General features: G+C 34.8%; 1 protein-coding gene across 11 annotated transcripts in view; it reads left to right on the plus strand.

Annotated features, from left to right (window-relative positions):
- Window positions 1–26,172, plus strand: part of POSTN (periostin) — a 30,724-nt gene extending 4,552 nt beyond the window's left edge. The window contains exons 3-24 of one of the 11 annotated variants that reach the window (XM_031056768.1): window positions 976–1,040; window positions 2,281–2,438; window positions 3,047–3,211; window positions 4,028–4,174; window positions 5,056–5,197; window positions 5,782–5,994; window positions 6,155–6,289; window positions 7,700–7,848; window positions 8,319–8,455; window positions 9,228–9,358; window positions 10,782–10,912; window positions 11,079–11,181; window positions 11,557–11,624; window positions 12,173–12,218; window positions 14,287–14,334; window positions 17,448–17,543; window positions 18,128–18,217; window positions 19,772–19,849; window positions 20,245–20,325; window positions 22,817–22,839; window positions 24,507–24,548; window positions 24,930–26,172. In XM_031056768.1, coding sequence (XP_030912628.1) covers window positions 976–1,040; window positions 2,281–2,438; window positions 3,047–3,211; window positions 4,028–4,174; window positions 5,056–5,197; window positions 5,782–5,994; window positions 6,155–6,289; window positions 7,700–7,848; window positions 8,319–8,455; window positions 9,228–9,358; window positions 10,782–10,912; window positions 11,079–11,181; window positions 11,557–11,624; window positions 12,173–12,218; window positions 14,287–14,334; window positions 17,448–17,543; window positions 18,128–18,217; window positions 19,772–19,849; window positions 20,245–20,325; window positions 22,817–22,839; window positions 24,507–24,548; window positions 24,930–24,959 — 2,278 coding nt within the window. In that variant the 3' untranslated portion in view covers window positions 24,960–26,172. Of the gene's footprint in view, window positions 1–975; window positions 1,041–2,280; window positions 2,439–3,046; window positions 3,212–4,027; window positions 4,175–5,055; window positions 5,198–5,781; window positions 5,995–6,154; window positions 6,290–7,699; window positions 7,849–8,318; window positions 8,456–9,227; window positions 9,359–10,781; window positions 10,913–11,078; window positions 11,182–11,556; window positions 11,625–12,172; window positions 12,219–14,286; window positions 14,335–17,447; window positions 17,544–18,127; window positions 18,218–19,771; window positions 19,850–20,244; window positions 20,326–22,416; window positions 22,504–22,816; window positions 22,840–24,506; window positions 24,549–24,929 lie in introns of all 11 variants that reach the window. The other 10 variants (XM_031056769.1, XM_031056767.1, XM_031056771.1 and 7 more) reach the window with 10 other exon arrangements.
- The last annotated feature ends 665 nt before the right edge of the window (window positions 26,173–26,837 follow it).

Below are 26,837 nucleotides of genomic sequence, written 5' to 3' on the forward strand. Positions count from 1 at the left end.
CATTGTGTAAAACAGTAATGTCATTATGGTGTACCATATACTGTACAGTGTAAGATAATTTGAAAAATAATATCTGAAGTTTAATGTATTAAATTTCTTCCAAGGAGCCAAAATTACTTCAGTAATAACTTTAGTGAATTTGCATTTTCCGTAAAAGAGGAGGATTTTTCAAACGGGTCAATGGTAGAAATCTTATTTCTGTTTAAAATTAAGAAGGCATTATATCTTATAAGAAACACAATGTTAAAATGAACATTATATTATCGAATCATCATTCAGCCCTGTTTTGCTGTTATGTGTAGCTTATGTGTATTTGAGAATTAGAGTGTTTTTATATAACATTTCCTGGCCCTTGGCAATGCTTAAGTCTCTGTGTGCTCTGATGACAAACTTTTTAAACCCTGGATTTGGTTTCTTGTATTCTGGTTTTCATCCTTACTACATTTACCTTGAACTTTCCCTTGAGTCCATCCATCCAGTTTTTAGTGACTTCCTTGCCTGTAACCAGTTTTATGTCTGTTCTTAATTAGTTCTCTCCCTCATTCCTGAGCTTCTTCAAATTCTTCCTTGGAAAACAGAGGCTCTCTTATCCCACTTTTTATCTCCATACAATGCACAGGACCTTCTCTGAAACACTTGTCAATTCCTATAACCAGTATGTATGTAACCTCATGTAGTTCTGTCACTTTAATTTCTATTCTGTTAATTTAAATTTGTCTTTTTCCTTCACAACCCTTTGACCAGGATTTTATTTTAATGATGTCAGTCATTCTTTAAATTCAAAAACTTTACATTCAGTAAAATATGACCAATTTGTAATCAATACAAAAAGGGTTGAATGACAAAAAAAGGCTGAAATGCTGGAGAGTATGTGCTAGCAATGAAAAATTGATAATAGAAATAAAATTAGACTTAGCAAAAATTAGTTTATTTCTCCTACATATTATTTAATGGTGCTTTTATCTGAATCCACAGAACTGTCTTATATGAGTGCTGTCCTGGTTATATGAAGATGGATGGTACAAGAGGATGTCCTGCAGGTACAAGCTTATTTTCTTATAGATAAGTTGGCATATGGAAAGAATTAAAATTACAGCAGAGTTTCAAAGGTGATCAGCATGAGAAATGATTGCCTCTTTTTAAGAAGTACTGCCTAAGAATGCACAGCTTCATTTGCATGCAGTAAGCACAATTAAAAATTAGCTAGCACTGAATTTGATCATAAAGTTTAGGTTGAATTTCCCAGGTCCTTCCAGATTCTGGATTGGTGAGAAATCATAGTGTCTTCAGTTCCCAAAGCTGCCAAAGAAGAGCTTTAATTCCTATTTCCATCAAATCCAAGACTAGTCTGGAGCGTACCGGTGTGGTCAGAAAGCCAGGACCCAGGGTGGAGCATATCTAAATTTTGTATTTTCCTTTTTCTGAAAAACTTGAATCTAATTTACCTAAAGAGTCTTATAGCCTTTATCAAAGAAAGAGTGAAAATGAAGACAGAAATTCTTCATCTCTCCTATTTATGCTATTCTGCTTTGTAAAGATAAAACTAATTGTAGCAGAAAAGAGTAGTATGGGAAGGAATACATTTCATAGTTTTTGATCCCTGCAACTGAGATAATCCTTCTGTGTTCAATAATGCAGAGTTCAGTTTGTTCAGATAAATTGATCTCCCTTCAGATGCTGTCATTAGGATGAGATAGATCAGTCACACATTAGAATCGCCTGTTCTTCTCAATAACCATAAAAAGAGTGAAAAACTATTAGATTGTATGCAAATATCTCACTTCTAGATGCCTAAAATTAGGAGAGATGAATGCTGTTCTCATGTAGCCATGTTTTAACTGTGAGACTATGGCCATTCTTACTCTCTGCATAAATCAGTATATGCATAAACCAGACCCTGGAAGAAGAGTAAGAGGCCTCACAAAAAGAATTCTGGTCCATTGTGACTTAATGAGACCCACTCCACTGAAATTTTTGTGGGATAGCCTCTGTCCTTCATGTTGGGTTGATACAAAATACAACAGATCTTCTAAAGGAAACTTTACAATATTCAGTATTGTTTGATCTAATTTTTCATTAAGAAAATCACAAAAAGCAGCAGCAAGCAGATGTGCTTAGATGATTTTTGAGTATTTTGACAATGAAAATTTTAACCCTAAACATATTGTTTAACTCTGACTTAAACAGTTTCAGAACTATTACACATCCAAAAGACAGAAAGAAAATTTGATTGTGATAAATTGAAGAGTTTACAGTGTTCTTTCCTTGTGTTTATTTTAGTTGCTCCAATTGATCATGTATATGGTACGCTTGGTATTGTGGGAGCTACCACCACACAGCGCTACTCTGACATGTCAAAGCTGAGAGAGGAGATTGAGGGACGAGGATCATTCACTTTCTTTGCACCAAGCAATGAAGCCTGGGACCAGTTAGATTCAGTAAGTGTGTGTGTCTGTGTGCATGTGCGTGAGTTAAACATTTTAGCTGAAGCAGCTAGTGTGGGATAAATTAGATTGGAAACAATGTCAAGTTTTAGACATAGAGGGACATAATACAGGTAATAATGAAATAATCTGCATGTTTAATGTAGATTTCTGAAGCTAGAGAAGCTGGGTTTACTTTCAGGAATACTAAGTAACTGTAGTTGCTTCTTACTTAAGCACTTGCATGACACATATTAGTATTGTTAATTTATTTAACATAGTTTCAGGGAAACTCCTAGGAATTCCAGCAGCTGCATGATGTATGACTGTACACTGTCAGAAATTCAGATGTCCATTTTTTAATAATGATTTTAGTTGAATAAACATTGAATTAAAGATCCTCCAATGATCTGACTGTGATGAAGACTCATCTTCCATTTGTGAGCAAATCAGACTTAAAGATCATTTAAGTAGAGCCAGATTTATAGGCATCAAAGTTGTCCTCCCTAACAGATGCTGAGTATATGTTGAAAGCATATACTAAGGTAAAACAATACATACATCTTTCTGAGTGGCAGGAGGTTTCGAGGCTTGTAATTAATTAAATTCCTTTTCTTCTTCAGGAAACCCACAGGAATTTGGTTGACAATGTAAATATTGAACTGTATAATTCTCTCCACCACCACATGTTAAACAAGCGCATGTTGACAAAAGATCTTAAGAATGGCATGACCCTGGTGTCTATGTATAATGGCCAGAAATTGTTTATTAACCATTATCCCAATGGGGTAAGTCTATTCTCTTTTTTTCCCCCTAATACATTTATTTATTTGATGCCTTTATTTCCTTATATAACTAAGAAAATATATTATCAAAAGTTTACTATCCACCAAGTCAGTTGCCACTAAGAAAAATAAATATTCTCTCGTAGAATTTTTGACTGCTCTGTAGACTAATCACTAAGAAAGGATGAGTAAAGATTGTGATGTTTTGAAATCAAAGTGCAAATGAAAATGAACTTTCTTCATAATAGACAAAGGCTTTGTTGGTCAAAATACAAGATCATAATAAATTTGACAGCAAAATCTACTATTAATTTTTATAGTTTTGCTAAATAATATTAAAGCAGATCTGTTATTTGAATTTGAGTCCATGGAAGGAGCATTGAATGTTGTAGGAAACACACATCCATTATTTGCCTAGGCAAAAAAAAATTATAAATGCTAGAAAACTCCCAGTTAAGTCACTCATCTTTGTCATCTTAAATGCATCAAAATGTTTGTTTGTCTACAGGTTTTATTGCTAAAAAGAACCAGTACAATCAACATATTAGCCAGATAAGAAATCAGAATAATTGCAGTAAGAAATTAAACATGAATATGAAGTCAATGTAACCTGAATAAATCTGCTGCTATCTTTCCAGAAGCTTAGTCAAACTTTCAAATCTTACAAGGCTTTACTTCAAATTTTGAAAAAAACCAATTGGAATTACAACAGTGAATACACAATTTACAGTACCTACATTGCCAGTCTGTGAGAGTCAGGTTCCAAGATTGTGATCAAATTAGTGTTCAATCTTCTACTACTTGATTCTTCAAATATAGGTTGTCACTGTTAACTGTGCCAGGATCATCCATGGCAACCAAATTGCTACCAATGGTGTTGTTCATGTCATTGATCGTGTCCTGACTTCTGTTGCAAATACCATTCAAGATTTCATTGAATTCGAAGATGAGCTTTCATCATTTAGAGTAAGTGGACAAAAATAAAAACTCTTCTCTGTTTATTTAAGGAGGGTTTTTTTTTATTCCTTTTTTCTTTGTTTACGATACCTGGAAGTAAGAGGTGTTAGTTCAGTAAGAGAGAAAAAATAAATTAAATTAGGAGCTTCAGGTAATATTGAAAACCTAGCTATTTAAAAAGGCAACAACAATAGGACAAAATATGTCCTTGTACCTAAAAAGTGTCTTCTCTTCAAGCACTGAGAAAATGAAATGTGAGCATGAAGTTACAGAGTCTGGTGCTAGATAAATAAGAACAATTTCAAAATGGATAATAAAAAATGGTAAAGACACCAAATAAATTTCAGAACCCAACTCATAGAGTCAGTAGATGCACATAAGAATGATTTTTCTTGCATAGAGGAAGCATGATTAAAAATTGTCCAAGTTTCTAATTTTTCCATCTTCTGAAAAATGTGTTTGCACAGTGTAATGGGATTTCATGCTGCATATTTTAAAAAATATGCCATTGGTTTGCAGATAATTGTTGTCCTTTTCCATCTTCCATCTCCTTAATAAATACAAAAAGGTATTTTAAATGGAGAGGCATAAAGGTGGAGAAGATCCTCTGAATCCCTCAAATCCAGTTCGTGACAGTTACAGGCAACCACAATATTTAATATCTTTAAAAAAACTTGATCTAAAAACCAATACTTTCTGGTTTTCAGTTTAAACAAATTCCTCTGTCGATTATTTTTTTCATCTTTCTGTAACATTCATTATCTATCTTTTTAAAACACTGATCTCAGTCTAGCATCCAAGTATCTGCAGGCATGAGGTAAAATTAGACAGATAATGTATTTTGGTAATATTTCAAATAATCAGCATTAAAAGAAAAAATTATATTTTAGGCTCCTGCCATTACATCAGGTGTCATGGATATTCTTGGAAGACCTGGTCATTACACAATCTTTGCTCCTACTAATGAAGCTTTTGAGAAACTTCCAAGGGGAGTTTTAGAAAGAATCATGGGTGACAAGGTGGCCTCTGAAGGTATTTAAACTTTTTTGCAAATGAGAAATATGTATGAGTTGATCAGGAGGCAGAAAATACATTATTCTTATAGCTCTGGAATCAAGCACCGCTACTTTCATGTGTGTAGGAGGAGTTATTTCTTCTGTCTCTAATTTTTCCACTTGCCTAAGGATAGAAAGTCATTGAAAACTTAATTTCCATAACAGTCTAAATATAATATATTCAATGTGAAAATATATAGGCACATTGACTTTCCAATAGTTCAGCTGCATAGGTCTGATAGACATTCCTGTCCCTAGAATTTCAGGGCTATCTGAATATGAAATTCTCTCATGCCTTTGCATAGCCTACGGGGTTTTGTGCTTTTGGAGCATATCATGTGCAGTGACCAGCAGACCGTAGCATAACCAATATATTTTTAATAATATAAGGGATGCCAAATAGTTTAGATCAAAAATGTGATTTAGAGGCCTACAGTATCATCAAATTTAAATAAAGTATCTGTGAGTGAAATTAATTAAAAATAGTATATGTAAATTATACGTATATGTATATGCATCCAAACATCTACATCTATTAAATTCCTGCTCTTTTCTCTGCAGCTCTTGTGAAGTTCCATATATTAAATACTCTCCAGTGCTCTGAAGCCATCACAGGTGGAGCTGTCTATGAAACGTTGGAAGGAAACACTGTTGAAGTTGGTTGTGATGGTGAAAGTCTGACTGTGAATGGAGTGAAAATGGTGAAACGCAAAGATATTGTGAGAAGCAATGGCGTTATCCACCTCATTGATCAAGTGCTAATTCCTGACTCTGGTCAGTGATGTGTATGGAAAACTTGTTGCGCTGAAGATATTTTCAATAACCTTACCCAGATTCCCTCAGATATATAGTTCTGGATAAGCATGGAGAATCCAAATCAGGAATAGGAAGATATTGTGTGTTAAAATACCTTTTCTTAATTCTTTATTTGCAGCCAAACAAGTCATTGAGCTTGGGGGTGCTCAGCAGACTACATTTACGGACCTGGTGGCACAGCTAGGGCTGGCATCTTCTCTAAGGCCAGAAGGCCAATACACTCTCCTGGCACCTCTGAATGGTGCTTTCTCAGGTTAGTCCCCTAAAAGATTGTCAAAATAAGCAAGTATGTATGCTACCCTGACAGTTCTCCAAATAACCCCCAGTACTTGTTCTAAGTCTCACTGCAAAAGCATCATAGATAAATAGAATGACTGCATCCTTTCAAATTACATACCTTGTAGAAATACAAAACAAGCCTTTACACCAGGCTGCAGAGTTTGTTTTCACCCATATCGTTTGCTAATGGAAATAGTAGCACTAAAATAGGATACAAAATATACACAGAAAGATTTTAGGAATGGAAAGGTATCAATAAACTGCCAGTTTCCTTAGTCTTATATTACTTCCACTAGATTCAAAACTTATTTATTCTCAGAAAATTTATGCAGTAGTTTCATTCCAGCCAACAGCTAAGTACCACACATCCACTTGATCACTCCCCTCTTTCCCCCACTCTGGGATGGGGAGGAGAAACAGGGGAAAAAAATGTAATAAAACCTCATAGGCTTAAATAAGAACAATTTGATAACTTTAACAAAGTAAAATAATAATAATAATAATAATAATAATAATAATAATAATAATAATAATAATTTTTAAAGTATTATTAAAGCCTAAGAGAAAAAGGTGATGCATGATACAATTACCCTGAGTTATGTGCAGCCATTGACTGACACCTTCCAGCCAGATTCCCCCAGTTTATATACTGAGCACAACATTCTGAGGTATGGAATATCCCTCTGGCAAATTTGATTCACCTGTCCTGGACATGATCCTTCCAGCCTCTCATGCACTGGCCACTCACAGAGCACAAGGCACTGAGATGTCCTTGGCTTAAGGTGAGCACTGCTCAACAACAACCAAAATACCAGAATGTTATCAACATTATGGTCATACTAAAGCCAAGACACGGCACTGTAGGACCTGCTAGGAGGAAATTTGACTCTATCCCAGTTAAACCCAGGAAATACAAGAAAGTTATTATTTCTTAGTACATCAAAGCAGAGAGAAACAGATATAAATATGCCATAAAACAGGTGTTTGTATATTTGCGGAGGTGACCACCTGAATATCTTGCCTTTTCTCAAAGAATTAGAGTGTAGTCTTATTACTAAGGAAGCAAATTTGGATAGATTTTAGGTGCACATGTGGAAAGGACTAGTTCTAATACAAAATGTAGTAGTAATTCAGAAGATGGATCAGGCCCACCTATAAATCATCAGACATATTAGTTTTAGTAATTAATCATGGCTGTGTCAAAAGTTCTTGACTGAATTTGAGGAATGATCAAAACAATTTGTCTTCTGCATACACAGACTCGTCCATGTTTTAACTCAAGCATTTCCAAGAAAGATTCAGTATTTCCAGATTCTTTTAACTATACTTGAATAAAAATTCCATATATAAATTAGTATACATTAATATCTAATTTGCTTTGTAGATGACACCTTAGGGCTGGATCAACGTCTTCTTAAGACAATCCTGCAGAATCACATTATAAAAGTGAAAGTTGGGCTCAATGAACTGTACAACGGACAAGAGCTGGAAACAATTGGAGGAAAACTACTTAGAGTGTTTGTGTATCGCACAGTAAGTGAATGAGTCTTTCTAAAAATATGCATCCAACTATGAAATGGAAGTTAATGAAAGGCAAAACTGAATGAAACCCCCAACATTTACCATTATGACTTTCTAGCAAAAAATTCTTCAACTTTTAAGATAGCAAAAATTTAAAATCTGATCTTTCTCAATCTGAGCTTTTTTTGCATGGAGAACTCTGGGAAAATGCAACAGAATTTCCAAGTGGGTGCTTAGTTAGTTACAAATTTTTAAAGCTCGTTTTTAAAACTAATTAAGAACATTCTCAAGGGAAAAACACACACACACACAAATCAAGTGTTCAAATATTTGCACCATTCTGTTTTATTTTAGATTTTGCTATTTCTGCTTACTCAAGCAATGCCAAATTTCCTGGGAAGAGCACACAATTTGACTGTAGGAAATATGGTTGTTATTTTTAACATTGTGTAAACATCTACATTTCTCTCTCTTTCAATAAGGCTGTATGTATTGAAAATTCATGCATGGTCAGAGGAAGCAAAGAAGGAAGAAATGGTTTTATTCACATTTTCAGACAGATCATCAATCCAGCAGAAAAGACTTTGCATGAAATGCTGAGAAATGATAAGCGTTTTAGGTGAGTAGCAACACTGACAGAACTGAGATTTTCCTGCAGAGGTATATACAGCACAGCTGGTTTGAGAAAACGTTTTGGACTGTGAACATGTGAGTTGTTGGGTCTTTGAGAGCAGGGATGGCAGAGAAGGGTTTATTAACTACACAAATAACATAAAAGGAAAAGAAATGTGGGGGAAGAAAAATGTTCTCCAGCTGCATGCTGAAAAGGCTTCCACACTCTATGCTAGAATGCTTTTTTATGGCACAAAGGGTTATAAGACACTAGAATGAGAGGAGTAAAAGGACAGAAGGAATTGAGTGATACATCCAGAGCTATAAATGCGATGGACTCTGGAGTTTTAATTAATGAGTGATACAATTCCATATGGGTGCAGCGGGATTACATACCTTTCCAGTACTTATTTCTGTCCTTTTTCTGCATGAATCTCAATACTCCTAAAGCAAGAGCAATCCTTTGCATCCTCCTTTTATCTGTTTGATCTGCAAGCATTTGTACTTGACAAATTCTCCTCTGATCCCAGCTGCAGTTATTTTTTTTTTCAAATAGCTTTTCCTCTGTCTGCTACTTTTAAGACTGCCTTTTCCATTTTTTTTTCCTCTCCTCATTTTCCTCTTCCACTATCTTTATTTCTGGGAAACAGTGAAAGTGTTTGCAAATTGAAACACTGTTGGAAATAAAAATGGGAGAACTATGTACCTGATGTACCTCGACCCAATTATACCACATTTCAACACAATGTATTTGTGGTTTGTCTGTTTGGTGTAAACAGCGTTTTCCTCAGTCTGGTGAAAGCTGCAGATTTGGATGATGTTCTGTCACGGCCTGGACAGTGGACTCTGTTTGTCCCAACTAATGAGGCCTTTAAAGGTTTGACTGACGATGACAAGGACATACTGATAAGTAAGTGTCGAAAAAACCCTGGAATTACGAGCAAATTAAAATTTATTGGAAAGGAGACTAATGCACCTCTCACACAAAAGCTGTCTGCTGAAGCAGTTTACCTTTTGCATAGAGTAGGTCATAGGAATCCACTTAATTATTTCCTTCTGGGGCATAGAGAAAATGTCTTTTTGGAGAAAAACTCCAACCTGACTTTTAAATTTAAATTTCACTCCTCAATATCTTATTCCATAGTGTTGCTTCCTTCCATTATTTTTGCCTTCAATTCAGAACTTGAAGTTGTCCAAGGCCAATGCCATATTGGAATAATTCTTGTTAACTGATTCTGTAGTTAACAAGACAATTTCATTTGCCCTTCTGCATTTCAAGGGGCTTTATGCACCATTTTTTTCCTATCGTTGTGACTCAGTTGCTTAGAGCTTTCTTTAGCCCTCATAATTTTTTTTTATCTATAAGAAAGATACAAACCAAGGATTATTTTAACCAGTAACTATAGTGGCATAGTTACAAAAGTAATCTAATAGTTTTTGCAAAAATCTTTGGAGTGGCCATTCTTAGGCTTTTTATGGAACTTAATGCTACCTATGAATGGCCCAGTGACAAAATATCAGTGCTAATTTTACTAGGAAGAAGAAGACAATTAATTGCATTTCAGTAGTGAAGTAAATTTCAGTAGTGTCAGTGATCAGAGCAAAGCACAAGGAAAAACCAGAAAATTTTCACTGAAAGAGACATCAGGAAAAGAATATGACCAGACAAGATTCCCATTGCAGTTTCACCAAGGCTGGAACTCCTTATAACAACTACTATCAGCATGTAATTCTAGTATTAATGGCCAATATTCCATGTAATGGCAAACAGATGTGTTTTAAAGTTTCTCTGCTTGATACCCTGTCTCCTGGGCATGTTACAGTTTTCTGCAGCCCATCCTATGAGTCTCAACCTCCATAGACTCAGACAGCCCTATCAGGATATTAACTTGAGCTAGAGAATACATTTTTTTAAGACAGTCTTGAAAATATTGGATTTTTTTTCTTTTCATCCCACAAAGGAATGTCAAACTTTGAAATATGTAAATTTTCCTTAAAACAGGGTGGTTTCCCCTTGCCTGACTTCTCCAAGCTGCTTCTGTCCTCTATAAAAACAGACAAATTCAGCACTGCTAATTACTCCATTGACCCCTTTTATGTTCTTTTGTATACTTCTCATAGGATCTTTGTGATTATATTCTGCGTACCTTTTTGTCGTGTAGTTGGGCTTTTCCCTTTGTCATCATTCTTACAAATTCAAATTGTATGTGTTAATGGTACTTCCATACATATTATGTTTCGTTCTAGCTGAAGTCTATGTGAATCCTTAGCATTCCCACAAAGAACAATCCCCTACCATTTAATTTTATTCTTACTTTTTTATTTTTACATAGGAGACAAAAATGCTCTCAGGAACATTCTTCTTTACCACTTGACACAAGGAGTTTTCATTGGAAGTGGCTTTGAGCCTGGTGTAACAAATATTCTTAAAACCATCCAAGGAGGCAAACTCTACTTGAAAACAGTTAAGTATAGAAAATGTCTCCCTGCTACAGCCTTGTAACAGAGATATGATATTCCATGTCTATCCACATTATAGAATGGCATGCATTTCTCCAAATGTTATAATGGGGTTTGGGGTTGTTTTCTAATGTCCCTGATAACTTGGGTTCTTTTTGATCCTTTACCAGGTGAATGATACTCTTCTGGTTAATGAACTGAAATCAAGAGAATCCGATCTCATGGCAACAAATGGTGTCATTCATGTCATTGACAAACTCCTATATCCAGCAGGTGAGTATTATTTTGTGAAATTTGTACCCACTCTTTTAAATGTTTACATGCTTAGCAACTGCAATAACTTTAAAAAGGTAACCAATTTAAAGATACAATTCCTATGTGGAATTTGAAACAGAAAATTTACCTCAATGTTCATTTTGTGGAAGAACCTTGCTTGAAACCTTGGCAAGATTTTGAAATGTTATGAAAGTAAAATATATGAAAGACAAGACTAGCCAAGGACTACCTTTTCTGCTGATATGGAATAATATATATCAAGTACAAGCTTGTGTGAGTGTTTGAGAATGACTGCATCTCCTGACCATTGTAAATCAAAGTAAAATGCACATAGTTGTATATTTCCTCTTATGTGCCTGCTTTTTTTGTCAGAACTGCCTGTTGGAAATGATCAGCTGCTCACAATACTGAAGAAGTTGATTAAATACATTCAAATTAAGGTATTCTTTCAGTAATTATCCCTCTGTCTTTCTGGAAGGATCTATGAAACTGAGCACATTATAAGTCATAAGTGATTCTCTGATCCTTTCTTCAGCAGACAATACATTCAATAGCTCCCAGTTACCCAAATATAATAATGAATGATACCCTGCACTCAACAGTTATGTTTTTCAATGCCAAATAATTGTAGAATATTTGCATCTGGATAACAACAAGTGTGAATTGGCCCAAATCTTCTCTTTAGTTCACTTTTTCACTCTTGGAAAACAAATCACTTATTTGAAAAAAATACTGAGTGACTAAATTCTTATGTCATTAAAGCCAGTAGTATCAATAACCTGTGAAGAAAAGTAGGCATCCTTGTCTATCTCAGCTATCCTCTTGAGATTGCTTTCTCCCTCAACAATGAATGAGAGAACCTAGACAAATAGCATCACCTAACTTTTAGGTCAATGAAGCAATGAATCCTACCCACACTCACTAGGAAACTGTAAGGCAAATGCTACTTTTTTAAAATTTTAAATAAATTTCTTTTCTGTTTTTATAGTTTGTTCGTGACAGTACCTTCAAAGAGATTCCACTGACATTTTACAGTAAGTTCATTTTAAATACTTCCAGATGAGTTGAATATTGCTTTTTAAGTGGTGCCAATTCCAATTTGGAATTGCGCATCTCTTTTTCAATAAAGAAGAAAGCAATTTCTGGGAAAGTAAGATATGCCAATGAAGAAAAGGAAGAGAAAGACTCAAAGTACAATGTTTCTGGCTGCTGTGCTACTGTATTTTTCCCTTTCCAGATGTGTGACTGGAAAGTAACCCTGAAGTAGGCTGTTTAAACTCTTGGGGTAGACAAGATACATATGGAAAAGATTGTTTTTCAGCTTTTAGCCAAGGTTCAGTGCTTGGTGCATAACAGAGTTGTATCTCTCTCTAAGATGTAGCATTGTACTGTACTCTCCAGGATACAGCATTGTTTGTGTGCTGAGATACTTTTTTTTCCATAAATATTTCCAGAGGGACAGAGTGTACCTCTTGACCCTGTTTCCCATATGTGCAAATATGAGGCTTGAATGGGAGAGAGTTGTTCGGAATATTTTCTCTTTACGGAGTACATGTAAAAAAATACCCCTTTTAGCTCTCTTGCAGCCTTTCTCAGGGCATGCATTTCATTTTTGGTTATAGAGTATGTGTTGAAACAAGCTGTTAGAAGACAAAGTTCCTGCTGTAACCTTGTGAGGCAAGATGAATTTAGACAAATTATTAAATTCCAATGGAGTCCTACCCATATTTCACAGTATAAAGTGAAACCATCCCATCAGACTTTTGAAAACTGGGAATGGACATACTGAAGTTAAAAACCCTTGGAACAAAAAATGAAGTAATTCATCTTGATGACAAGTTGAATATGAGTCAACAGTGCCCCAGCAGCCAAAGTAGCCAACCATGTCCTGGGGTTCATCAGGCCCAGTATTGCCAGTCGGGCAAGGGAGGGGAATTGTCCCACTCTGCTCTGCGCTGGCGTGGCCTCACCTGGAGTGCCGGGACAGTTTTGGGAGCCAGTTTTGGGCCCAGTGTCCAGAGGAGGGTGATGAAGATGGTGAAAGGTCTTGAGGTCAAGACTTTTGAGGAGTTGATGAGTTGTTCATTTTGGATAAGAGAAGGTGGAGGGGTGACCTCATTGCTGAGCAGTGACCCCATCTCAACCCATGCCTTCCTCAAGAAGGGCAGTGGAGGGGATGTGCTGGTCTGCTTTATGGGACCAATGACAGGACAAAAGAAAATGGAATGGAGCTACCTTGGGAAAATTCAGATGGGACATCAGGAAAAGGTTCTTTACCCAAAGGATGGTCAGTCAAGGGAACATGATCCTCAGGAAAGTGGTCACAGCACCAAGCCTGACAGAGTTCAAGGAGCTTCTGGACGGCATCCTTGGTCATATGGCTTAATCTTCCTTCTCCTTGGAGAAGAAGGACTTGATCCCTATGCATCTCTTCCAACTTGAGACATTCTATGATTCTACCTCCCATGACCAGTGAGAGTAGCACAGGAAGCAGTGCCTGCAAAAATTAAGCTAGAGTGGTGTGAACACCTAGAAAGCTGTAGCTGTAGATTCAGATGAGTGAAAGACTGGGAAGGCTGGAACCCCTATCACTGCGGGCTTCTCCAGTGGATGAATATTATTCAAATCACTATCAGAGGTGTTCAATGAATACTTGAGTCTGTCCTGGGTGGACAACTTGATCTTCCAAGGGCAAATGTTCTGTGATGTTCTACCTATAGTTCTGAAGGTTTCCTGTGTGTGCCTGATCAACTCCCAAATGAAAAGGGTGATATTTAGGCATAAGTCATGTCAGAGAATTGTGCGAAATTTTGTGCGAGTAATTGTACAAGCCCTCTCCATTACGTACCATACATCATCACGGGCACCGTGACCCATGGGTTTCATAAAAGGCAAATACCATATCAGCAGATTCTGTCTGCAGGTGACCTGAGTGGATAACCATTGCACAACCAGAACCAAGATTCATTGTGTTGCTCTTCCACCCATTAATATCTATGATTTTACCCATATCCTCATGAGCAGACCAAATCTAACTGATCGTTGCCTCAAAGAAATTGTAAGAATGGAATGCACTGTATATTCCATTTTCTATATTTTCAGAAATTAACATAATTGAAAGCAACGTCCAGCCTATCATCACAAAGGAAGGTAAATGAGGCCTGTGGTATATATATTTCTGCATATGTTCATATACATATTCAGAATATATTTTGAATATATTTCTTTAACGGGATGCATTTTATACCCAGCAACTCCAGGATGCTAAGCACTTTGCCGGAAAAGCAAAGATACAAATATTGCAATTAGAACTGACTGAAATACTTTGTACAAAAAGATTATCCACATTTTTTCTTCCCAAATGAGTTTTCTCTTTTTTCTATGCGTATTTAAAAATACCTTAAATAATATTTTTTGAACCATTTATTTTTTCAATTAAGAAATTTCCTTTTTTCTAATTAAAACAGGTATTTTAAAGTAGATGTGTTTCTTATACTTTGAAGAAAAAAATTGGTTAATTTTCCTATAATTTTCAATCAGTTCTAACTACCAATATCTGTTGGATGCCTGAAAATATCTACCCAATTTTTAGTTTTTTTATTTCTCCGTTCAGAAGCATGACTTAAAGCTTAGTGATGGGACTGAAGAGAAAAAAATGTGGGGATGGGACTGCTAAAATCACTTGTGATTTATAACTTAAGTGAAGCTGATGACATCCAGTTTCCCATTGAAATAAAAATGCTGAAAGGGAATTTGTTTTATCTCAACTGAGAAAGGCAGTTTAAATGTCCTGCAAAGAATTTTATCCAGACTGCTTAATCAGTGTTTCTGGGGGGATTTCCTTCCAGAAGAAGTGACAAATGCTTACTTTTTCAGGAGCTAGTCTGTGCTTCATCCCATTTAGGATTAGAGGCCATTTAACATGTATACTGATCTTTGTTGCCTAGTCTCCATCATTAAATCAGATCCACAGCGCAATATAAATAGATAGATTATTTCATATGGTAATTCATCCAAGCTATTTTAGGAATCTTGCTATGGTGAGGGTGAATCACTCTCCGAAAGTATCTCTTCTGCTCTGTTAAACCCAGAGACAGACTATATAGTTTAGGTGATTTACAGGACGTTTATAAGTTGAAAATTAACTGAAATAAAATCATCTTTTAAAGAAAATAATTTAAAAAATGAAATATTTTTTGAAATATTTCATTATATATTAAAAGTCTGAGCACTTGTTTTGTCAAATTTAGAACTAAATTTTAGTCACCAATTAGAGAAAAAAAAAGTTAGTGAGTATTGAAGGGTTACTCCTTTCCTTTTCCAGTACAGTATTTCTGCTTTGAGACACACTCCGGGGAAAGATCTCTGGCCAGTGCAGCCTTTCTGCTGATAATTACTTTAGATATAGACCAAATAAAACCAATTCTGTCACTTCTGAGCTTTCTCAGTAACAGTAGTGAGCAGCAGCTGCCATCAGAACCACATAAATCCTCAACAGTCTGTAGATAAAAGCTGGCAAAGTTAAATGCTAATTTTCTCGGGAAGTTCTACTTGATCATGATGCAAGGGCAATTTCTACTAAAAAATAATTACATCTCTCCCCACCAAGTTTAGAGGGGGATGTGTGCCTTTTCCTGTCTCAGTGTTTTCTCCTTGTGTTGCGCTTCAATTTTTTGTACTTGGGCATGTATGGGATCTAAAAGTTTAAGCAGATGTAGAGTTAAATCTGACTGAAACCCAAATTTTAACAGATAAAATATTCAAAGGATTGATCCTAGACTAGGCAATATAGTTGGCTATGCCTTCACCTTTTGGCTTACACACAACTGCTGCATCTATCACATGAAAAGGTACAGTTATTGAGAAATGTAAAAATTAAGCATTTATAAATATTCATAAATACAGCTTTTATATTATTTCATTTATATTCATCACTTTTATCAATGTAAATTGCTATTTAATCGATTCTCAGCATGCAAAAAATTCTTCCAGGTTTAAAACAGAAGCAGGGAATGAGTCTTGTAAGACAGTTACTTTAAAATATTTATAAATATTTTTCATTCAGACCTGTTAAAAATAAAAGAAGTGAGGGCTCGTTCAGCTGTTTATAACTCAGAATAAATTAATAGAGGTCTGTAATAACAGGGAATCTTTATGGTTCTATTATACAATTTCATCTGAATTATTTATTTCTAAATTCTAATTGATGCAATCATTTGCTACTGAAAAACAACCCAAAACATTTTTGGTTTTTATTGTTGAAGGTTGCCTATATTGAGTGTTTGCAACAATTAACAGGAGGCACACATCTTTAAAAGCTGTTGTTAAATCCTGATCAGTAATTATGGAAAAAATAATCAATTCACAATCAATTTCTACAAAAATCCATATAAAGATATTTAAGGGATTTTTAAGGAAAGTAAAAAAGATGGATTAGGCTAAGTTTCTGTCTCTGAATAAGGAATAAAGAAAGTTTGTTTTACAGCAGCTTCTTTAGTAAAAAGAGTCCCACAGCACTCATTAGAGAAGAACCATATTATTACTGCTTATTGATGGTATGCTCCTAATTTATCTAATATCTCCTGCTTTAGCATGTCAGACAGAGATGCATTTGGATCAGTGTAATCAAAATTACCTCACCCATGATAGCCAGTAATACTGATTAATATCCTTACAGGCATTCCAGCTGATCTCAAGAGTTTGCTTTTTGGTTGTTTGGGGTTTTTTTGAGCTGTGTAACCACTGGCCAAGTCTTAAATACAAAGGGGGAAAAAAAGCCATGTAAAAAAACATCAAAGCAAAAATAAAAGAAACTCCAAAGCAACAAATAATAAAAATAACTAAAAACCAAAAACCTCTCCCCATGTAGATTGCATGCTGATCACTAGTGGAGCAATAGCTGTAAGATATCTGCAAAGATGCAGAGTAACCTTCTTACCAATATATATAGAAAAATATTCCTTTCTGCTACTGATGATCTGGTTTATTGCCTGGAACTTGTCAACAAATGTTAAAAATATTACATACACAAAATAAATAAAGAGTAAATGTACGACAGGATCTTTGTTTAAGGTCTTGTGTGAGAAAACACAAGACTGTAAATGTTGCCACAAATAACCTCTCAGATTTAAACAGCCCTCTATTACAATAATCTGGTTTATCTAGAGTCAGGGGAGAAAATGCAAGCTTCATCTCACCCCCATGGAATACTACAAGTATTTTATGACTATTTGTAACATGTTGTTTTTTTTCCTATGTCACAGACCCATCTATCACACAGCTCACTAAATTAATTGAAGGGGAACCTGAGTTCAAAATAGTCAGGGAAGGGGAGACAATAACTAAAGTGATTCATGGAGGTTGGTATGCTTTCAGCAATTCAATTTGCACTAGCATTCACTATTCCCCATCAGTTTATACTTTATCTAGGTGATTCGTGTTAGACAGCTGTTCTGTTTTTAACAAGGCCTTTGTGAAGTGCTGCAATTTTATTGCATCATATACTTTTAAATTCTCCTGCATTTCAAAAAATTGAGGTTTTTTCCCCTAGTTGTGTTCCATAGCTTCAGTTAAGACACTTTAGAAATACTCTGCATGCTGACATATATCTCAGTCAACAATTACTTGCTCATTGCTGTCCTGAAATCAAATATGTTGTATGTGATTCTGTGATTAAAAGACAATTTTGTCAGAAAGAGATGTAAACCTTGCCTGCTCTTTGCTAAGGGCATTGAGATGTTCACATGTAGGATGGTTTTAAAGGAAAAATCACACAATCATCCTAAAATTTGAGTAGATTTAGTTCCTGATCTCTGAATATTTTTATTTTTCATAAAATATTCTATGGTATTTCCTTCCATGCTTCAGTCAGTTTCCACATCTCAAAAAGAACACTTGAAAGTTCATCACTTGATTAATGCCTTGAATTTAAAAATCCTTGTAGAACCAATTATTAAAACATACACCAAAATCATTGATGGACGACCTGTGGAAGTGACAGAGAAAAAAGTAACAGAAGAAAGAATTATTCAAGGTAAATTAAGCTTAGATATTCCTTCTTAGTAAAGTCCACCTTTGCATACAAAAGTAACATATCTTAAGTTCTATCCTAGTGCCTAAACTGCATTTCCTTGACCGTTGAATTTTCCCTATTACTTCCCACTGTCTCTGTAAAGCTGGCCATGTGTCCCACACACACATATACATAAATGGCAACAATATTTTAACAGCATGCAAAACTATGAAAATTTGTCTTCTTTTTTCGTTTTTATTTTCATATTTTGGTAAGTGTCTACTTCTGCTAATTTCTTGCTACCATTTCAGAATGAGACTGCTTTTATTGCATTTTTGTACTCTGCTTTGCTTAAGAAGGAAATCTTTTTATTTTCTGAAATTCTGGATTATATACCACCAGGAAGGTTTTATTTTACCAAACATAGATGTTTAATGTGTAGATGCCTACTTTTGCATGTCATCCCAAGCTCTCTTGACAGCCATTTCAGAAAAAGATCTCTATCTCTCTGTAAGGTGGGGACTTGATCTGACATCCACAAGTTAGACACTTGGATACGGCAAATGTAAGATAAAATCAATGTGCATCTGCATCCCTGGATTTTATCACACAAAAGCTCCCAAATTCCTTAGCCAATTTCAATTGTATTTGACCTATTACAGAGCTATTTCTTTAAGTATCCTAGAAATTGATAAGCAGAGTGAGGCATATTTAAGCATAGAAGGTGACATATGGAGTTCTCTGTTGACACTTTTTGATCACCTTGCTTAAATATCTGTTTGAATGCTGCCATTAAAATTCTGTCTGCTAGACAGCTTGTAAGGAAAAGACACTGTTATAACAACATGTTGACTTAGCTGTAAGTCCTAATATTCAGTTTTTAGAAAATATTGAAATTCAACCAAAGTAATTTGAGAAAGACAGAAATAAAAAATCATACTTAAGTTACTATCACACAGCTTTTTACTACAATGAAAATAATTGAATGAAAGGCATTAGTGGTTTATGAATAAACCTGGGACTATTTTCTGGCAAAAAATTGTAGGGGAGATGCATAAAATATAATCTTCTCAATTCTCAGATTCAAGTTTCATTAATATCCCATGTGAAATGGTAAATAGAATGTAAAATGCTAGAATTTCAGACCTGTATATCATTTTCAATCTGTAGAAACTGATAAGGAATCTCAAATATTAAGTCTTCAAATGATTCATAGCAATAATAAAAGCAAAAATGTCCGTTTGCAACTGTCAATGCAGACTAATAATGGACTGCAGAAATATCTGAACTATGGTCTAATACAACAGAGTTTAAAATTGTGTCTTACTCTAAGAATGTAAGCAGGTAATTTTTCTAATTATGACAAATTTGCCTAATTACTTTCAGGACTTGTTCTAAGTACTGTTTTTAATGCTCATTCAGTTTAATTTCAGAAATGGTAAAAAATAAAGTTACCATATAAGCAGAATACAGCAGGTTAACTATGGAATCACCATAGGAATTAAATAGGAAAATATAATTTAAAGGACAAACATGTTATATCTGATAAAAGCCACTATCTTATAAAATTTCCAGGGCCTGAAATAAAATATACCAGAATTACTGCAGGAGGTTCAGATAATGAAGAGAAGTTAAAGAAAATCCTTGAAGAAGGTTAGTATGCTTATTTCATTTCTTTAACATATATATATTTATATATAACACTTAAGTAATTACTGAGTGGATATTCCATGTTTAAAGAATTTATGTTCATACTGCAAAATCGTACCCAGAGATTAACCCTCAGAACCCTTCAAATGTAAAATTCTGGTTTGAGTCCTTGATCTTCATATTTCAGTCAGCTCTAGAGTTGAAGCTGCCTGGGTCTAATATATAGCATGCTATGTTTGTCATATAATGTGGTGTTTCCAGTGTTTATGTGAAATTTGATAAGATAACATGAATTTTTAAATTCAGAACAATGCTATGACATGATTATATATGCTCTTGTGGGATTGCCAAATGTTTTCTGTAAATCAACTTTTTTGCCATAACCTGTATCCTATCAGAGGTTACCAAAGTGACCAAATTTATTGAAGGTGATGGTCATTTACTGGAAGATGAAGAAATCAAAAGACTTCTGCAGGGAGGTAATTGAGAGAATTATAACTAACATTTTTGCAACAGGTTATGATAACTGAAACCTCTCTCAGATATGCTGAACTTAACATTTTAAAGACTGATGTAGCAGAAGTGGAATTTTAATGGAAAAAATAGAACAGTATATTATAGTGCCGGATATTTGTGAAATGGCAGTAAGAACCAAAGCTTGAGTAATCAATTTTTTCATGCCATTGATCACAGAAAAAAAAAATTTTGTTTTTCAGTCTTTAAAAGGTTACTGAATTAAAACCCAGGGAGCAATGAAGATTTATTCCAATATTTTTTAGCAAATTTAAATCTGTGAAAAACATTTTGAAATGGAACATATTGTAACTGGCCAAATTCGTCTTACTTATCAGTTCTTCAGAAATGAATGTTCATTGCCCTCAAGTTAATAATTAAAGGCATGTTTAACATCTTCTTTAAATGCTTACAGGTGATGGGTATCCAGAAATTAACTTTAATTCTCTTCAAATACAGCATTCCAAGGAATGGTTTTCTTTCCTTCTTGCTCTCTTAATTCTAACAGTTTTGGCAGTACATAACCAGTAGAAAATAGTGAAAGAACTTCTGCTTATGAAATTAATCTTTATCTATGAATTTGGAATGTTCTCTGCTTAATGTAGATTAGAGAAACTACCTATAATAGCAATGGGTAATAAAAAAAGAATTTAAGTGATATGGTTTTTGTAAATGTTAGTTTAATCCTGAGTCAGAAGCTCAAAAATATGGATGGATGCTTCTCTTGACATAAATTAAATCAATCCATTTAATTTTTTGTTCACTTTTCAGTAAGTTACAAAGTTATATTCCAGTAAAGTAACTTACAATACATTTAATACACTGAACTAAATCTCATTGTTTTTCAAAATCACTAATGTGTGGATGTGACCTAAACTTCACTCAAGTAAAAAATTTCTTGTTGGCTGAACACTGAACAGCTGACCACCAAACTTAAATATGTTAGTTGATAACAGTGCTAGTCTTAGAGAAAAGCCAAGATATGGCGTTGGCTCCCATTGACTGTAATTCTGTCTGTTTCAGACATCTGAATCTTAGTTTTACAGACCTAAGCCAGAATTCACCTATAATATTGGACAGAAACAGAAACTTCCAGAGGGTTTTTCATTTTGTCCTAAGTGTCCCAGCTATGTGAAAAGATTTGCTCCCTGGAGACACATATTTCTGGATTGACTATTTAAAAGAAAAGCTGGAAATTAAAAAATTGCAGCAAGAAAATTCCTGTATATACTGCACTTTTGCTTTAAACCAGTCAACAAGAATCAGGATCAAATTTTATCTGTAGAATTCTGGTCAGATACCAGAATCAAACAATTATAACTGTATGTGTAATCACTTTCAGATACAGAGGTATAAAATTAAATAGGTGTAATCTGTAGAGATGCATCTTAGAGCATATAGGTGTATGGAAAAGAGATAGTTTCTCTCTAGGAAATTTGAAGAAGACAATATCATTTCTTGAATTCTTGCTATTTTCCTTGCTATTATATGTTAGTTTGCATAAGCATCCTGCTTTACAGAATGGACCAAGTAGGCAGATTTTTCTTTTTCTTTGATTTGATTTTTCTCTATCTTTTCCATGATTTATCCAGTCAGCTACCCTTGGCTGCCATGATAGTACCTTACTATACATTTAGACAATAAAAGCAGACACATATGCTGCTTTAGGGTTGTTGGTGATAATGCTCTATGGCCCTCTTGTCTACATAAAATTATTTTTTAGTGAAAATTTCCTAATCATTTGAATTTGAGTACTGACACACAAAAAAAAATGTAATATCACTGTCTAAATAAAGAATGATTTCATATGGGCTTTAAGTCTGATCATAAAACATCCAGAACTGCTTAAAACAATTAGCAGTCTTTGCTGAAGCAGAACTTTAAACCAAGATTGCAATGAATGACTCATCCTTAGAGATAACATGCTTTATGGCATGAATAGCATGGTAGCCTGCAACACCTATGCCCAAAAATGACATTGTTTCCACTGAGGGCTCCTTGCATATGGAAAAATGCTATGCCAGATTTAACTCATTTGTTTTTGATGCTTACCATAGCCGGAACTGAGTACACCAAGGTTACTAAAGTAATTGAGGGAGAGCCACAGATTATCGAGAGAGAAATCAAGAAAGTTCATCTGGAAGGTTAGTTTGTCAAATATTCAGTATCACTAAGACCTGCTTTGTCCAAAATGATCATTCCAGGTGAGGTTTTACAGTATCTATTCATAAAAATTATTAGGTCTGAAGCCAGAATTTTAGCAAGAAGTGTTTTACAGTTGTTTTGGAAAAGAATTCATTAACTGATGTTGCAAAGAAAAATGTTGAGGCTTATCTTGTGGCTAAAAGTAACTAAAATATTTGGCAAGCATAGTAGACAAGAGGAAATGCCTAACCACAAAGCTTAGGTAAAACATTTGAAGGAACATGAGCCATAAAAAATTTGCTTTTCTTTAAGCAGCACATACAGAAGAAGACCACGTGAGTTGCTTTTAACTTGAGTTATTTCTTGTCAGTGTAAATGTGATCTGTTGCTGCCAGGGTTTCTCAGTGTTGTGAAGGAGTGGGTGGGGCACAGGGTGTATAACCTCTGGGGTTGAGTAAATATCTCACAGGATCTTGGAATTTTTCTACCTTTGTCCTGTTGTTAAATGAAGGAAGCTCTTGATTTCAAAAACCAGAATGGAATAAAGGTCCAAAAGGAGCCAAATAGAATTCACTCTGCCTTTGTACCAGCAATTTGTTCTTCAACTAACAACCACTGTTTAATGATCTTCATTCAAAGTTAAAAAGTAATTTGCTTAGGGTTTCTTTAGTATTTATGTCTTTTTCTAATTCTAATAATGCAGAATAATGCATCTGTCAGCCTTTGAACTAAATATGTAGGAGAAAAATATGTCTTTTGGACAATGAAATTAAATTAATGTGTTTCTACCTTTTTAATTTTGAAGTCTGTGCCAAGTAATGAAGGTTTATACAAAGTGTTTGTACAGCTTCAGTGCTGCGTAGTACAAGGCATGCTGGGGAGTCTCCTATTGCCTGAAAATGACAGATGGGTGTGATCTTCAAACACAACCCTTACCTGACAGCATAATTGTACAGACAGCACCTAAGTATGGAAAGCTTCCTTTGGATGGACCATATTCTGTCCTTGTCAGGGCAGTGCAGAGCTTGGAATTTTCTGCCCTGGTGGTACAGATACCTGGTATTTAGTCTCAGCTGGAGTGAGGTTAAGCTTGCATCTCAGGGCTATGTATTTATATACCCTGTACATCAGGATGAAAAGATAACTGGCTGCAGCTTGTTAAGTAAATATACAAGTACTTCATGGTTGTAAAGGAGGAAAAATTACTGCAGTAGCATTTCTGTGATGGTAACAGAAGAACTATTTCTTATGCTTGTGATGTGTTCTTTCTCCCAATGAGGAGATATCTGGTCAAAAAAAGTCTCAAGATTTGATGAGAAAAAGGAAAACACATCCATAGTTTCGCTGAAATAAAAAGGATATATCTAATGGGGCTGGTACCTATCCAATAGACCTTGCTCTGCTCCAGCTTTAAAAACAGAAGCTGAGAAAATTAACTAAACCCTAAATGTGGGACACAATGCAGTTACAAATCAAGTCCAAAACACAGCTGGATATGTGGCCAATATCTTGTAATGGTTCCAAGCATTTAGCTTTTGAATAATTCCTGAAGTAATGTCAATGCAACAGACCTGGACATCTGCTGCCAAAAGCTGAGACTGAGTGCTGTGCCTTAACCTGAGCTTGTACTTCACTGACACAGTGTCACATGGTGTTTCATGAGTGAAGAGCATAGGCAAAATGCCCTGGCACCTGCCTACATCATGTAACCATCTGTAGAAGATCAGTGTGGATAATGGATTAATTAATATGTTCAAAATGCAAAAATACTTTTAAACTGTTACTAAGGTTTAATGTTTGTGAGAGAAATGTGGAAGATGTATTATAAGCATTCATATTTCAGGTGATCAAGCCAACATGCTTCTGGAAACGAATTCTTAATTTACTGAAAAATTTAAAGAACAAACTTCAAAAGTCAGCAATGAGTTTCCAATATTTCTAATGAGTTTTAATTCAAAGGCTCCAGCAAATTAATTCTGACTGCAGTTTTTCTGTTTTCTAGAAGCACCTGTACGGAAAGCACAACCAACCAGGAGGGCACAAGGTAAAAAAAAGCCATACATTTAAACATTATAACACATATAAAATATTATCTCAGTTGTCTTAAGAGTCAGGACAGGGGGGGAAAAAAGGCTCTTAAAAATACAGGTTTCAAAAGAAAAAGCTGTATTTCTGTTTGGGAAAATGGCACTCTGGGATTCTCCACTGCAAGATTTATAACTCTCAGAATATAAGTAATTTTGATTAATGAAGAAGCTGAAAGATCAGTTTAATTTCAAAACTGCCAGCACAAGAGGGAAATATTCAGCTCCAGGCTTCATCTTTCCTTTTCACATGTCTGTTTTACAAGTAAATACAGTATATAGTCTTACTATGTTATGTATTTTACAGGTAATAATTAAAGTTCTTTTTCTGTATTTTGCAGGAGGAGGAGCAAGAAGGAGGACAAGACTAGATCATTCCTAAAAGCTTGCCAAGACAGAGTTCACAGAATTAAAAATTAACAACATGGTCTTTGAGAGGAACTGTCTGGGGCTTTTTTTTTTAATGAGAACATTAGAAAATGACATTGTTTTGATGACATAATGTAAACTGAACCATGAATCCACAAAAAGATGTGAAGCTGAAGATACTCACTGCTAGCACAGTGCTCACTAGGAGTAATCCATTTGGAGGTGCTTTTACTGCTCTTGATAGTAAGCACTATCAAGGGTGGGATCCTGCAAGCCCAAAAACTTCTCTTAGAACCAGAATTCTTTATTCTGCTGGTTAATAAGAGTTTGCAGGATTTGATTGAAAATGAGCAGGGAACAATACAGAGTGTATTTTTTTATTATTATTATTTCCACTAAATAAGAAATATAAGTGAAATTAGATGACTTCTAGAAAAAAAGAAAAAGAATCACCTCAGGTGACTTTTATAGTAATCTAAGGAAATATGGGATGTAACATAGCACTTTTGGTTCAGTAGTATTGTATGCTTTTGTAAGTCAAAATTCATCGTGTATTTAAATTTGTAATACCAGTAATGTTACCTTTTCTAAACAAACAAATATGCCTTATATTAAATGTATCATGGGTTTTTTTGTCCTACGCTGCATATCCAAATACCTTCTAGTAACATGGCTAATGGAAGCTCTTCAAAAAAGGAAAAAAGCAAACATTATGAGCTTCTTGCAATGTATTAGTGATCATGTTGACTTCTTTATTTATAAGAAATCACATTCCCATTAAAGGAATCCTATAACAATAAATATACTGAGATTCTTAAGTGTTTTCCCATTTTTCCCTAAATATGTCTTTTGATTATTAAAGTGGATTATAAAAGTGATAAATAAAATGCATGCAAGCAGTTAACTCAGCATGGAAAAAGGTCTTCAAAAAATGAGGCCAGGTCTGAAAGCTTTTGTATCAAAACATGCTTTGCTAATGTCTGGTATTAATGTGGAGTTTTCTGTAAATTATGTCAATTTTATCACTCTAATTTTGTACTCATAGAAATTGTCTGCCTTTATCAAGAAAAGGTGTAAGACAATTATTCATGGAGTAGAAGAAACTTGTTCAAAGTTCCTTAATTTTGCAGACCAAAATATCAGAGGCATTGTCTAACATGCTTTTCTACTTCTGTTTTGGAACAAATACTCAATAAAGAATTTGGCTGAACTGTGTTTGCTTTCATTTGTAAATATTTTTTAATAGCAAAGCAAATTTTAAATATTTTTACTGTTTTAAATTTAACTTATAATTGCAAAATATGCTTTCACAGAAGCAAACTAATACTTCCCCTTCTTACTTAGCACATGCTAATGGACTTAAACTGCACCATTCTCCTTAAACAATGAAAAACTTTCCCTAATTCCACAATGACATTCCCTAAACACAGCTCCTTGAACAGCACAACTATCTGAGAATGAGAATGATAAATTGTGCAGCCTTACTGGGCTATCAGACATGTCACTAAGGTAACCTCAGTATCTACTATCATAGTACTTTAATGGAAGGACAGCTTTTAATCCTGGCAAGGGCCAGATAGCTTTTAGGTCGACATCAGAGCTCTTAGGACTATCTAAAAGGCGAAGCTGCCACCTTTCCTTGGAACATTTGATTGTCATTAAATCATTGGGTTTAAAATTCTTCCTTCAATGCTGTGCTATCATGAGCTATCAGTCAAGTGAGATTTTAATTGACAAGAATTATTTTAGGGGAAGAATGTGTGTGTGTTCTCTCCTCAAAAAAGATTAGGAGATAAGGAAGAAAATGGAATAGTAATGACAGGAAAAGAATGGACAGAAAATGGGAAGAAAGTAAAAGGTAGCAAAACATTGATTAAGAC

This window comes from Geospiza fortis, unplaced genomic scaffold (assembly GCF_000277835.1).
Source record: "Geospiza fortis unplaced genomic scaffold, GeoFor_1.0 scaffold194, whole genome shotgun sequence".
NCBI classification, from domain to species: Eukaryota; Metazoa; Chordata; class Aves; order Passeriformes; family Thraupidae; genus Geospiza; species Geospiza fortis.